General features: G+C 41.9%; 1 protein-coding gene across 1 annotated transcript in view; it reads left to right on the top strand.

The window, feature by feature from the left end:
- The window catches only part of DNAH12 (dynein axonemal heavy chain 12), a 166,406-nt gene that overhangs the window by 56,664 nt on the left and 95,405 nt on the right, over nt 1-14,337 (top strand). Inside the window, exons 27-34 of the mRNA XM_065408714.1 lie at nt 253-498; nt 3,999-4,118; nt 6,385-6,494; nt 7,645-7,828; nt 10,477-10,617; nt 12,105-12,188; nt 12,283-12,471; nt 13,099-13,218. Of these exons, the coding sequence (XP_065264786.1) occupies nt 253-498; nt 3,999-4,118; nt 6,385-6,494; nt 7,645-7,828; nt 10,477-10,617; nt 12,105-12,188; nt 12,283-12,471; nt 13,099-13,218 (1,194 nt within the window). The remainder of the gene's footprint in view (nt 1-252; nt 499-3,998; nt 4,119-6,384; nt 6,495-7,644; nt 7,829-10,476; nt 10,618-12,104; nt 12,189-12,282; nt 12,472-13,098; nt 13,219-14,337) is intronic.

The following is a 14,337-nucleotide window of genomic DNA, read 5'->3' as shown; positions in this document are numbered from 1 at the left end:
TCTTTAAGGTGCCACCGCACTCCTTGTTGTTCTGGTGAATAATGTTATGTGTAATGAGGGCCACATAGGCAACTTGCTTGTGTTTGGCTCTTAATGAGTCATGGATCTTGTCTTCAAAGATTGGTAATACTGTTACCACAAGAACTTTTATGTTGCAGTATCTATACATATTGAGTGCAAATCAGAGTTACAGGAATTCTTTTGTTCTTCTTCTAAACGTTTTAAGCATATTTTCTGCAATATGCATTTCAGGTTCTTTTCCGAACAGTAGCTATGATGGTACCTAACTATGCTCTGATAGCAGAAATCTCTCTCTACTCATACGGATTTCTGAATGCCAAGCCATTATCAGTGAAGATAGTAATGACCTACAGACTTTGTTCAGAGCAACTTTCCTCGCAGTTCCATTATGACTATGGTATGCGTGCTGTTAAAGCTGTATTAGTGGCTGCTGGCAACCTAAAACTGAAATTCCCACAGGAGAATGAAGATATATTGGTAAGTCCCTCAGGTAACATAGTGGATTTCACTGAGTCAAGTATTTCAGAGTTTTGAACCCAGCTGAGCCACTGCCTCACAGTATTGCCTGCTGAAGTCATTGAACCACTCTGTCTCAGTTTCTCTATCTGTAAATTGGGGATCAGAATCATGGCTAGCGGGTATAGGTGGCCTGGGGAGTCTAAGCCTCCCCAAACAGGATGCAGTGCACCTCCCTTTGGAGGCACACTGGCCCACTGCCCACTGCTGAAAGGGTGCCTGAGCCGTATCCCCGCCCACACTCCGCTCCGAGGCCCCGCTCCAGCTCGTCCTCTTCCCCCGTGGCCCCGCCGTCACTGCTTCTCTTCCCTCCCCCGCTTCACCTCTTCCTGTCCCCGCTCTTCCCCTGAGGTTCCCCCCCACCTGCCACTCGCGCCTCTCCGTCCCCAGTGGGCACGGGGGCCTTGGGGGAGGTGTGAAAAGGTGCAAGCGATGGGTGGGGGGTCTCGGGGGAGAGGGAGAACAGGTGGGGAGGGGCGAAGAGGCTGGAGCAGCAGGCGGGAGGGCCCTCGGGGGGGCAGGGTGAAGAGGTGCGAGTGGTGGGCAGGGGAGCCCTCAGGGGAGGGGACAAAGAGGTGTGAGTGGCGGGCCTGGGGCCGAGCAGGGGTGGAACATGGGCAGGGCCTTGGGGAGGGGGTGGAGCATGGGAGGGGCCTTAGGGAGAGGAGACCGAGTGGGGCGGGCCTCGGTGGAGCAGGGGGCCTGGCCCCCCCCTTCTAGGGAGCTTCCGGCCCTTGTGCCCAGCCTCCACAAATGCGGGAGTCATGTATCGCCCATTAAATGTCTACTTCACAAGGCTATTATGAAAGATAAACTATTTCATATTTTATAGCACTTTCTAAATGTAAACCACTAAGTGCTAAGTATTATTATCTAAGATGTAAATAAAAACTAGTTTCAGAACTGAGTTTTAACTGAGAGGATGAATTGAAATTCTTGATAAGGAAAAAATGGATGTAAAAGATACAGGTGTATTTGGGTGAATTTTGATGGCCTGTGATGTGCATCAGGTCTGACTAGGTGATTTTCTGGCCGTAAACTCTGTGAAACACCTTTTCTATCTGCCATTATGGAACTGGTGCCTAATTAACTGATGTTTGGAAAGCACTGAAACATCCTCCAATGAAAGATGTGATATAAATGCAAAGGATAAAGTGTGATATTGTGACCGGGATCGCAGGGGAACCAGCTGAGGTCACTCAATTTGGATGAACTGCAAAGAATGGGGCAGACAATCCCCAAAGCTGGTGGATATTCTAATACTTAGATTTACCAAGCCAGCACTAAACAGCTTCTGTTATACCTGACTGGTTACTCAGAAGTCAAAAACACAGTTCCCTTAAAGTAACCCAACCTCAGGCCTCCACCTAGTTACCCAAGTCAGATATGACGAGGATTAATGAAAATCTTATTCACCATATAAAGAAAAAGTTCTACCAATCCCAAAGGATTGGGCACATTACCTCCCAGCTTAATGAATACTCCAGATCTTACCCAAATACACTCTTGCAGCCAATCCTTATTAACTAAACTAAAATTTATTAAAAAAGAAAAGAGAGAGAGTATGGTTAAAAGATCAATATACATATAGACATGAGTCAATCTTGAGATTTAGATCCATCGCAGAGATGGTGAGCTTTGTAGTTGCAAAGAGTTCTTTTAGAATTTAGTCCATAAGTTATAGTCCAATGTTTAACTTCAGAGTGGTCCAGTCAGAACTGGGATCTCAGTCCTTGTGGCTTAGGCTTCCCCTGCATGAAACCCCAAGCAGATCTGAGATGATAGGATCAGGACCCAGGGATCTTTTATACAATTTCAAGCCTTCTTTGACAGGTCGGAGTCCCTTTGCTTACAATAGGTAATCAGGGCGACTTTGAAGTAGGTCCATCCCCGGTACTTAGCTACACGAATTAACATAAGGCAATTGCCTGTTTTTCATCATTTCGCAGATGATCAGCTATACATTTCAAAGAGAGATGAATACAGCAATATCCCATGTTTACAGTTCATTTAAATGCTAGGATGTTCTTTTGATCTCTAAACTAACAGAATACAGCATAGACAGGGACTGTTGATTATATTGTTGGCCACTACACATATATATGTAAATACACGAAAATACAAACATTATCTCCCCATGTCTTTAAGGGTTGAATCTGAGTCATTTATCCTGCAGGACGCTTAACCCTTTCTGGCCATGCGCCACACCCCCAACGCGAGACTGGTGTGGAAGGGAGCTATTGGAGCTCCTGGATACACCTTAAGGACCTTCCAACATTGATATGAGCTATGTTTACATTGAATTCTTTGTAAGGCCAAATTATTGATGCATGGTTTGGCCCAAGTTAAAAATTTAGTCCATACTTTCTGAAACACTTCAGTGATTCCAGGGTTTGGTCTATATGTTTACTTAACATAGCCATTAACGTTTTTCAGAGCCAAGAATAGAGGAGACAATGTAAAGGGAGACATAGCCTGCTCCGCTTCCCAGCAGCATCAGTTCAGGAACTCTCCCTCTTCATTGCTGCATTAATGATGGAAGAGGGCAGGGTCTTCAAAAGTGTTAAACTGGGGAAGGAATTGCAGAGAGATGGCAATACTGTAATAGTCATGAGAGGCAGTGGAGAGCATTTGGGGTGCTCCATCAGATCCCCTAACACAATTTCAGGAAATGCCCTGCTTGATGCATCTTCACTCATTACAGGGACTTTGCCTCTTAGTGCAGCCTAGCACTGACTGCTATATAACTTACGTTACTTTTTAAGGCTAAGATTTTGTCACTGATTCAGTGACTTTCAGAGATCTTTGAGATATTTTCCTGCGATGGCAGGGCCGGAGCTGTCAGCTGCTGCATGCGGTGGGGGGCCCTGGAGCTCTGAGCCACCGTGGACAGCAGGGGCTCCACAGCTGTCAGCTGCTACGGGTGGCAGGGACCTCACAGCTGTCAGCCGCGGACAGCGGGCCTGGAGCTGTCAGCCATGGGCAGCAGGAACCGGAGGTGTCAGTGTTCCCACCTTTATTTTTAGTGACAGTCACAGACAGGTCACGGGCTTCTGTGAATTTTAGTTTATTGCCCACAACCTGTTCATGACTTTTACTAAAAATAACTGTGACAAAATCTTAACCTTACACCTCACACATTAGCATATAGTTCAGTTTTAGAGTAAATCTCAGGAGAAACTTCCTAACTGTAAGAACAGTAGGACAATGAAATAGACTCCCTCAGCAGGGTTGTGGAAGCTTCTTCACTGGAGGTTTTCAAAAGGAGGTGGGATAGCCCTCTCTCTTGGATCGTTGAGACACAACAAATCCTGCATCTTGACAGGGTCACTAGATGACCCTTGTGGTCCCTTCTAACCCTATGATTCACATTGTGCAGACTGATTTTATTTGTATTTCTATAGTCAGCATGTAAATCAGAACACTCATTTTCTGTAAACTTATGTATTTGTTTTCTTTAGCTTCTTAGATCAATTAAGGATGTTAATGAGCCTAAATTTTTGTCACATGATATACCTCTGTTCATGGGTATAACTAGTGATTTGTTTCCTGGTGTTAAGCTTCCTGAAGCAGACTACAATGTAAGTACATTTTTAAGGTAACTTTTTTCACTAATACTCATGGCATTGCATCATTTGTAATTAATGCAGTACTCTATTTCTAATTGCAAAATGAGGCCCTGTGAAATGGAATTTGTACCAAACGTAATTCACTTGGTTTTCTTTTGAACCCAAAACCAGCCTTGAGTCTCTCATCATTTGCAGGTTTGGATTTGTCTTTGTAGTTTTGGCCCATTTATACCTCAGCCCCTAACAAATCCCAGGACTCCTCTTACCTTAAACAGCCTTTTTGGATGTATACCAGTATGAAATCCACCCCACTTCCCCTGGATTTTAGTGTCTTTTGTGACTTGCTGGTTCCCTCCCTAGCCTTTGGGGTTTTACAAGTTATTAGACATGGTGAATTTTGCCATGATTAGTTAACTCTTCCTGTTCTTCTGCGGTGGGATAGTGAGGACCGAGATGGCCAGGCTGCCTGCTTCCCCTTTCAGGGACTGGGTGAGGTAGCTGGCCTCCCAATCCCCTTCCTTCCCACCAAAAGAAAAAAAATAAAATGCAGGTAGAAGTCAAGCTGATGTCTTTTCCTAGAAGACTTCACATAAGTTCACTCTGAAGTTCTGAATTTTGTGGAAACCTGAAATTCCTAGTGAACCTGGAAGATTGTACTGCTGCAAACCCAACTTATTGTAGGTTCATGAAATGCACATGCTTCTATTATGATAATGTAAACCATGTGTTTTCAATACACCAGAACAACCTTGGCAGAAGGGGAAATACTTGTCTTCTATTATCTTCCATACAGGGCCGTCCTTACCCATACGCAAAGTACGCAGCTGCGTAGGGCACCAGGGAATTTGGGGCACCACATTTCCTGGTGCCCTGTGCAGCTGCGTAATGCTCCAGCCCCAGCCCCAGCCCCGTCTCTTCCCGCCCCTACTCTGCCCTTTCCCCAAAGCCCCCGCCCTGCTCTGCCCCAGCCCCGCTCCCCCACTCCCCTGAGGACTGCTGCAGGGGACGGGCCTGTACTCACCACATGGTAAGTGGAGTGACCTGGCCCGAGCCTGCACCACTCCCCTGGGGAGTGCTGGGGACCAGTTCCCCCCTGTCCAGGAGCCAGGGGAGCAGAGCGGAGCAGGCTGGGTCCGGGGGACGGTTTTCCCCCTGCCCCTCAGCCCTCTCCCCACTGAGGCCTGGGGCCAGCCCCTCCATGGAGGCCTGGGGCCCCACACAGCCACGGGGGGGCTGTGTAGGGCACCAAAATGGCTAGGAACAGCCCTGCTTCCACAATACAGTAATTGGAGTGGGTGGGGTGTAAGCAGAGGCAGATGTTCAATAAAGAAGGTGAAGATTTTGTTTTCCTTACCCACACAATACCTTCTGTGTGCAATTACAGCACAGGATCATTAGCTCTTTTTGTAGGGAGTCTACAGTTTAAACACTACAGCGGCACAGCTGCAGCACTTCAGTGTAGACATTTACTCCAGCGATGGGAGGGATTCTCTCACTGTTCTTGTAAATCCACCTCCTCAAGAGGCGGTATCTTTGCCAATGGAAAATTCTTCCATCAACCAAGTGCTGTCTACACGGCAACTTATTTCAGCTTAACTGTGTTGCTCAGGGTGTGTGTGGATTTTTTGCACTTCTGAACAACATAGATGGGTCAATCTAATTTTCTAGTGCAGCGCTCAGTATTAGGCTTTGAGATAGAGAGGATTTCTTTGTACTGGATAAGCCAAGTCACTATTATATACATGAGAAACATAAACATCACTAAAGGCCATTAATATCCCAATAGAGAAGTTGAAAAGTTAGCCTTATATTTGACTAAAGTAACAATATTTTGTTTAAGTCACAGCATCTTAAATTCTGCACGTCAGTAAATAGTGCTCTAGTCCAGGGCATGTCTACTTAGGAACTTTCAGGAAAGTTAAGATGAATGTTAAAATGTGAAGCTAAAGCATATTAGTTAAACCCTTGTGTGGACACTCTCATTCAGAAGTCAGGTGCTCTTAGTTTTCTTTAGCCTAATCCCAGAGGATTCAGTAATTAATGAATTTGAGTCTGTTATCCACAAATGTAATAAAACATACTGAGGGTGGGGTGGAAGTTGTTTTAGAGGCAATAATCTGAATATGGAATGATGAATGATATATGTTCCTTTTATTAATGAATAAAATTATATGGCTTTATAAAGGATTGTTGTAAACTATGTAATATGTAACCATGAAAATATTATTTTTTAAAGACTGTTATCATATGAAAAGGTTTTATTTTGTTTTGATTTTAGGATTTTCTGGAATGTGCCAATGAATGCTGTGTTATAAATAATATCCAGCCTGTTAAAGTTTTCATTGAAAAAATGATACAGACCTATGAAATGATGATTGTTAGACATGGGTAAGATTACAAGTGCCTATTTCACAAGTACTACAGGTTGTAGTTAAATTTTTTGTAATAGCCAATAGAGAATATTTATGGAAATAGACTAAGAAATTATTTCCACTTTTAAGAAAGACAAACAGTGATTATTTAAATCAAATATAGAAAATCCCAAGGGTCTCTGTATGCTGCAGAATTTTTATATTGGTACATTTGGATATCCTAATTTTTAATGCAAATTTGGTTCCCAAGAAAGTGGAGTCTCTGAAGCCAGGCGTATTTGATCCAATGCTCCCTTTGAGTTCGGTAGCAATTTTGCCTGTTTAATGTTTGCAGTTTGGGCCCAGGTTGTGGAGAGGAGTTGTAGCTGTAAAAACTTGCCTGTATTAAAATATTAGCCCACCAGATCTCTGGCATTTTAGTCTTTCCCTTTTTTTGAGCAGCAAGTATATGATGGTAAGATTTGTATGGTACCTCACAAGAAATATAAACATATACTTAGCTCTAATGTACGGCTTTGCATATTCAAAACTCTTTGCAGACATTGACTAGTTAGTCCTTTAAAATACCCTGAAATGGGATGAAATTAACAAACTTATTTTGAGTTGTGACTGAAGATTTTTGTTTTAGTGCAGGTTCCTTATCTATCTTTGTCTTCTAGAATTTTATGATAATCTTTCCGAGACAGCAAAGAAAATTAGAAAATAAGTGTAGGCCCAATTCTGCAAATAAATGCACTAGTGTGAATCCCTGCTGCTGCAGAGTCCAATTGGGTCCATTTACGTATTTTAATTGTGCGACCAAATATATGCAGTTGCATGAGCAAATCAAGTATTTGCATACACAAATTACCATTTAGACTCCTAACTGGTTATTTTGGACTTATAAAATACTTGATTGGTATGGGTAACTGTGGTAATAGCGCACACAATGCAAGCACATATATTTTTGTATTGACCTCCTAAAAACATAGTTCCTAATCACTGAATCAATGATGTAATACATTCCACACTATAATTTTTGCTACATATAGAGTCAGATCCACTTAAGCATGTGCTTAATATTAAGCATGAGTAGTCCCCATTGAGGCCAATTGGCTGGATCAGTGCCATAAAGTCTATATTTGATGAAGTTAAGATTTTTAATAATAATTTTCTTTTATCCATAGCTTTATGCTTGTCGGAGAGCCTTTTTCTGGGAAAACCAAAGTTCTGCAGTTGTTGGCGGATACACTAACCCTTATGAATGAACGTGAATATGGTGAAGAAGAAAAAGTAATTTTTAGAACTGTGAATCCAAAATCCATTACCATGGGTCAACTTTTTGGACAATTCGATATGGTATCTCATGAGGTATTGTGTTTTATATGATCGTTTTTAAAAATATTATATAGCAATTGGCCACATTCCTCCATTGGTTATGCTTGTGCAACCCCGATGGCTTTGATAGGTTTGCATGGGTGTATCCATAGCTTCACTGCAGGGTGCTCTTATTCAGGTGTTGCCCCAACCCCCTTCTATCCACAACACACAATTCCCTCAACTAAGTTTGGTGGTGCTTTAAACCTGGGCTAACTGGCCTGGCTAGGGGTATAGGCCAGAGCCTGGATGCCGCTGTTGCTTATGCTGTCAAGTATCAGAGGGGTAGCCGTGTTAGTCTGGATCTGTAAAAGCAGCAAAGAGTCCTGTGGCATCTTCTAGACTAACAGATGTATTGGAGCATGAGCCTTCCGACGAAGTGGGTATTCACCCACGAAGGCTCATGCTCCAATACATCTGTTAGTCTATAAGGTGCCACAGGACTCTTACAGAGTCTTTGTTGCTTATGCTGGTAATCCACCCACTCTTCAGTGAGGACTCAGGCTAAATTATCAAGTGCTGATAGTACTCCAGTACTTTTTCCATGATTTCCCCAGTGTACTCAGAAGGATAGGCAAGTTCTCCCACAATTCATTGAGCAGCTCAGTTTACTGCAGCACAAAGAACCATGGGAGTTGCCCCCAGAAAACTGACCAGCATACACTGAGGGAGCATAGCAGTACTAGTGAGGACACAGTAACACAGGTATGGCTTTGAAGTGTGGCTGCTCACATTCAGGCTAGCCTGACTTGGGTTCTCTGACCCTGGTGTTGATCACGCGAGTTAACTGCTGTGAAGATGTACCCTGAGAGCAGAATTTTTTAAAATTTATAAATAACTGGACCAAAGGCAAATATACATTGTTATGGCAAAAGGTGCTAATGGCTTGCATGTTAGGGGTCACTAATGTATAAATTGTCAGGATGAAACTCCCTACAAAAAGAGCTAACGATGCTGTGCTGTAACCGCACACAGAAGGTATTGTGTGGGTTAAAGTGCTCTTCTGTGTATGGCAGTAGAGGTGCTGAGGTTCCTGCAGAGCAGCTGCACTGAAGCAGGGTAGAGCCCCAGGCTCATCTTTTAGGGCCACGTGGTCTCCATTGGCAGCCTTGGGCATAGTCTACACACAGTTTTTGTACTGCTTTAACATTTTTGGTTAGGGGTGTGATTTTTATTCCACCGCAGTTAACTCAGCACAGCCCCTAGTGTGGAAGCAGTTATACCAGTATAAAGGTGCTTATACTAGAATAGCTTATTTCTATAAATGTATGGGATTGAGCTATAGTGATACAAGTATATTTATACAGATATAACTGCATCTACACTAGGGAGTTATACCAGTTTAACTATATCAAACCAATATAATTAAAGCCATACAAAAACTGTGTAGATAAACATTTGGTCTAGAGTTTTCCAGTATATAAAACTCAGAGGGTGACACAGGAAGAGAAGACTGTCTGTGAAGTAGTGAAATTTGTATGACGCCTTGGAGCGAGAGAGAGGTGCAAGATAGCTACTTTTTCATGGCCACACAGGAAGAAAACAAGATGCAATGGATGTGGTTTAATTAGGGCACAACTTTTTTCACTTAACATATCTGGGAATACCAGGCAATAAATCATACAGTGCAGGTCATCATTCATTCCTTAATCAGTTCTACCTGTTTGGGAGGGCTCCCATCAGCCTTCCCCCTTCCCAACCTGGTCCCTGTCCATTGTTGAGACGTTGCTGCCTTCCCCTCGTGAGAAGGCTAAGGGTTCTGGAAAAATGGAATGTTGTCTCCACTGTACCAGACATTAGCAGCCCCAACCCCTCTTTTCCCAGGATGCCTTCCCCTAAATCTTCTTCCAACTCCTGTTTATCAGGGAATTGTATCCCCTCTGTGACGAGTACCTGCACTGGACACCCGCCATAAAGAGGCACCAGAAATTAGTGTGGCTGCTTTTGGAGACAGGGAAGAGGTGCCTTATTTCAACTTTCTGCAAGAAGGAGTTGCCTGTGTGCTCTTCATTACCACCCCTTGTTTGAGGAAACAAGACTTGTGTAATTTTTGTAAACAAATTACACTAAGACAATACCTGATTTTTTTGTCACCAGTTTCTGTTCCAGATGGGAAACTGAGGCCATGTCTACACTTACCGGTAGATCAGCACTGCTGTGATCGATGCAGCGGTGTCGATTTAGTGGGTCTGGTGAAGACCCGCTAACTTGATGGCAGAGCGCTCTCCCGTTGACTCCAGTATTCCAGCTCCCTGAGAAGAGTAAGGTAAGTCAACGGGAGAGCATCTCCCATCGACACAGCAGGGTGTAGACACTGGTAAGTCGACCTAAGCTACGTCAAGTTCAGTTACGTTATTCATGTAATTGAAGTAGTGTATCTTAGGTCAACTTACCCGGTACTGTAAACCAGCCCTGAGACTTGCAAAGCCCTGAATTCTGTTACTGCTTGGCAAAGGGTCAATAATGGTTTTTAATAGTTCTTAACACTTCTCAGTGTTTTTACTTAGTTCTTCTCTGTTTTGTTCATTAACATGAGCTAAATAGAGCCCTGATCCAGCAAAATAGGTAAGCATGTGTGTACTCCCATTGACTTTAGATTTAGAATTTTTTAAAATGTCCTTTTCCATTTTTTCCTGGTCTAGTGGACAGATGGTATTGTTGCCAATACTTTCAGAGAATTTGCTTTAGCTGAGACACCTGAACGCAAATGGGTTGTTTTTGATGGTCCTATTGATACTCTGTGGATAGAAAGTATGAACACAGTACTGGATGACAACAAAAAGGTAAAACATCTGTGTTATAAATGTCTAAAGAAAATGCTGTGCCACTTAAGAAACATAAGTCTGCATATAAAAGAAAACAGCACTTGTAGCTATACCTGCACCTGAGGTAGAATGGAACCAGTTGAGTAGGCTTGTGATTAACTTGTGTTTTTATGAGAGAGAGAGAGATGTCAGGAGAGTTGTTTGTGGGGTTTTTTTGGTTGGTTGGTTGTTTTATATCGTAGAATAAGGTATTTAATTTGATCACATTTCCTAATCAAACATATGTTCTAATCTTGTCACAAAAATGCCAAATTTATAAATGGGATTTAAAAGAAAAAGATACTAGAAGTTTAATGATATTTCTTCTCTGGAAGACCTTACAACCCAAAATTTCAAAAATGGTCTCCAGTTGTGGGTGTCTATATTTTTGTATGCCCAACTTCAGACACACGGGGCCTGATTTTCAAAGTTGCGGTGTACTCACAACTCCCACTGAGTTCAGTTAGAGTTGTGGGTGCACAGCACCTCTGAAAAACAGCCCCTAGGTATCCCAAGTTAGGTACCCAAATCAGAGGCCATTTCGTGAGCCTATACTATTTTGGTGTGGTGTCTCATAGTACCTACATCAGGCTATCCTGTGCTATGTTAGTAGCACAGGCTGAGGCAGACTTATGTCCTACATTGTGCAAGTTAGACCCTTGCCATCCTCTCCTGTTCCCATCCAGTGCAGGAAGATACCGACTTTAAGTGGTGGGTGGACCTAGCAGGTGGCAGCGCTGGGAACTGGTGCTGGTGCTGGTGCTACAGTTGTGCTGAGTCTCAGGAACTGAACATTTTAATTTCTGATGAGCAGTCCAGAACCAGTACCTAGACAACTTCACTGGTCATGAAAATAATTATCATGGGGTTTTCCTGGAAAAACTTGAAACTTTGCAGTTTGAAGCATGAGTTTCTCCTAGTTTATTAAACATTTTCATCAATATTTTTGTTGTTGAAAAATAAATGTGTAAAACTTCAGTAGTTTTGTAATGCTTACAGAAAGGGCAATGGGTCTGATTCACGTCTCACACCAGTATAAATAAGAAGTAACTCCACTGAAGTCAATATATTAATTAGTGTAAAGCTGGTATAAGTGAGAAAAATCAGGTCCAATATTAGTCCTTTACCTGTGATTTCCTCTTCTAGCAGGGTCTGAAAGATCATTTGAGTCCTGTAATATACCTACAATTCCGATTTCCACAATTAATAGACAAATGATGTGAGTGGCAAAAGCACAGAATTTGGCCCAAAGAGAAAGGAAATTGGTTACTATTTCAAAGGATTGTATGTTGCGATGGGTAGTGGCTTGTCTTTCCCATTTGCTATTGTAAGCTTCACTCATTTTGATATGGAGATCATCCAAAGATAGAAACACATTAATTTACAAGTGAAACAGATTGTTGTTATATAAGATTTTGCTAATATTCATAACCATGGTTATTAAATTAACTCTTCTTCATATTTAGCTTTGTTTGATGAGTGGGGAAATCATCCAAATGTCTCCTCAGATGAGTCTGATCTTTGAAACAATGGACCTTTCCCAGGCTTCAGTAAGTTTAACATTTAATCCATAATTGCACAAATATACAATATATAATGATGCATGGGCGTGGTCTTAAAAGTGAATTTACTATTCTTCTTTAGCCAGCTACAGTCAGTCGTTGTGGCATGATTTATTTGGAGCCATTACAGCTAGGCTGGATGCCTCTTGTAACCTCTTGGTTGAACAGCTTACCTGAACCCCTGAGACAAAAGGAACAGCAAGATCTTCTGCAAGAACTTTTTAACTGGTTAATACCACCAGCTTTAAGATTTCGTAAACAACAGTGCAAGGTATTTTTTTGTTTTTATTTTGACCACAATAATTATATTGATGTTTCCATTCCACTCTCTGTGTCCTGTGACAGAATACTCAGCGATGGTCATGGCAGGTTTTTGCATATGCAGCAGATGTACCTGATTTTGAGAGGGCAACTACTTTGCCCAACTTTGGAAAACTTGACCAAGAATATTAGGTGAAATTTGTAGGTAAAAGATATTTAAAAGATAACCATTATCGTAACGAGTGAAAAGTAATCTCACCAGAAGTTTGAGGGGAGGGAAGAGGATTGTTTTATGTTAGGGAAAGCGTTTTATGTTAGGGAAAGCATTTTATGTGATGTCCAACATGTCATACAATAAGTGGTGCTCCCCATGCTGCACCTATACGATTGTATTAATTGTGTCTAATTTTTTAAAAGATGCATTATTGTCATAATTAATATTACAGATTAAGAGGGTGGCTTTTCAGGGACAGGACAAGGGAAAAGGATTTTGAAACTAAAAGAAAAACACTTGCCCCTAAGTCTTTTGTTTAGAGCCAATATATAATTTAATTGTTTTTCCAAAAGATATACTAAGATTTGTGAGAAGTATTTGATACTGTGATAGCAATCATTTTCCATTCTTTGTGTCTTGTAGGAGCTGGTTCCCACAAGCAACAGCAATGCTGTAGTGTCTCTCACTCGACTTTTTGAAATGTTACTTTGTCAAACTGTGCAACAGGATCCTACCAACAAAAACATCCGCACATGGATTATGGTTGGTCTTTTACTGGATGTATTTTAAAAAAGAAAAAAACCAAATAATTGGTAACAGGTCTCTTGCAAAATTAATCTCCTCATCTTGGCTTCCCTGCAATAAGTGCATCACACATGAGCAAGCATACACATCCATACACTTCGTGTGCGCACACACACTCTTCTGCTGACTATTCAAGTTCACTTTAACTTGGTAGGTGAAAGAAGAGAGTTGAGAGACTGTTTTGTTGCTACTTTTCTAAAACTTGTGAGGTGCTCAAACACAGCGATAAGGGATTTATAAGTAACTAGACAGATATATTTCAACCATTTTCCTATCTGTTGTCAATTAATTTAGAACATTTTGTTTTAACTAACTTGTGTTTTAAGACCAAGCAGCTAGCTAAAGGCAGGTGCATGATCACATGTTGGGTAAAGAATGATGTGCATATTATAGCAATGCATTTGTCAGGTTGTGCAGAAGTTTCATGGTGTGAGAAAAGCAATTTCTGAGGCATACATTAATCTTAAAATGTTCTTTAGAGATTGACATGAATAGAGAGCTCCAAAATGAATATCAGTCTGAAATGATGTTTGGGATCTGCAGCTATTTACAAACTGCTTATGCTTTGCTTTACTTGTTTTATGGTCTTAGTAGAATCCATACATGAAATTAATCCCTGGTGCAAGGGGCACCAGAAAGTGCTTAAAGACTAAGCCCACATAAGGGCTCTGCTGGGGTCTGCTAGATGAGTGGCCATGCTGTGGAAGTAGCCTCAAGACTGGCCAATGCAGGGTTAGTTCAGAAGCTCACTATGTCGATGGTCTGTGAGTGGGCTGTGGGTGGGGTCATGGATCCACATCTATGTTGTGTCCCATGCAATTAACATGAAGGGTTGTGTCTGGTGTTCCTGTGGGACAGCACTGAGTCCTGGCCCTGGCTTGATAGAGGAGTACATTTCAAATCCTGCACTTCACTTATGTAGAACCTGACTACTCAAGCTTTATGTAGGGGGAGTGAATTTCACTCCTTGAGGCTATTTACAGCATCACATATTCATTTAAAGTCGTCAGGGATTTGATATCATGTTTTATTCGTGCAGTAGAATGTAGTGAATTCTGTGTCGAAGAAGCTCTGTCT

The sequence above is a fragment of the Emys orbicularis genome, chromosome 7 (genome assembly GCF_028017835.1).
Source record: "Emys orbicularis isolate rEmyOrb1 chromosome 7, rEmyOrb1.hap1, whole genome shotgun sequence".
Taxonomy (NCBI): Eukaryota; Metazoa; Chordata; order Testudines; family Emydidae; genus Emys; species Emys orbicularis.
Note: the sequence above shows the minus strand (reverse complement) of the source record. Positions and strands in the feature narration are given on the sequence as shown.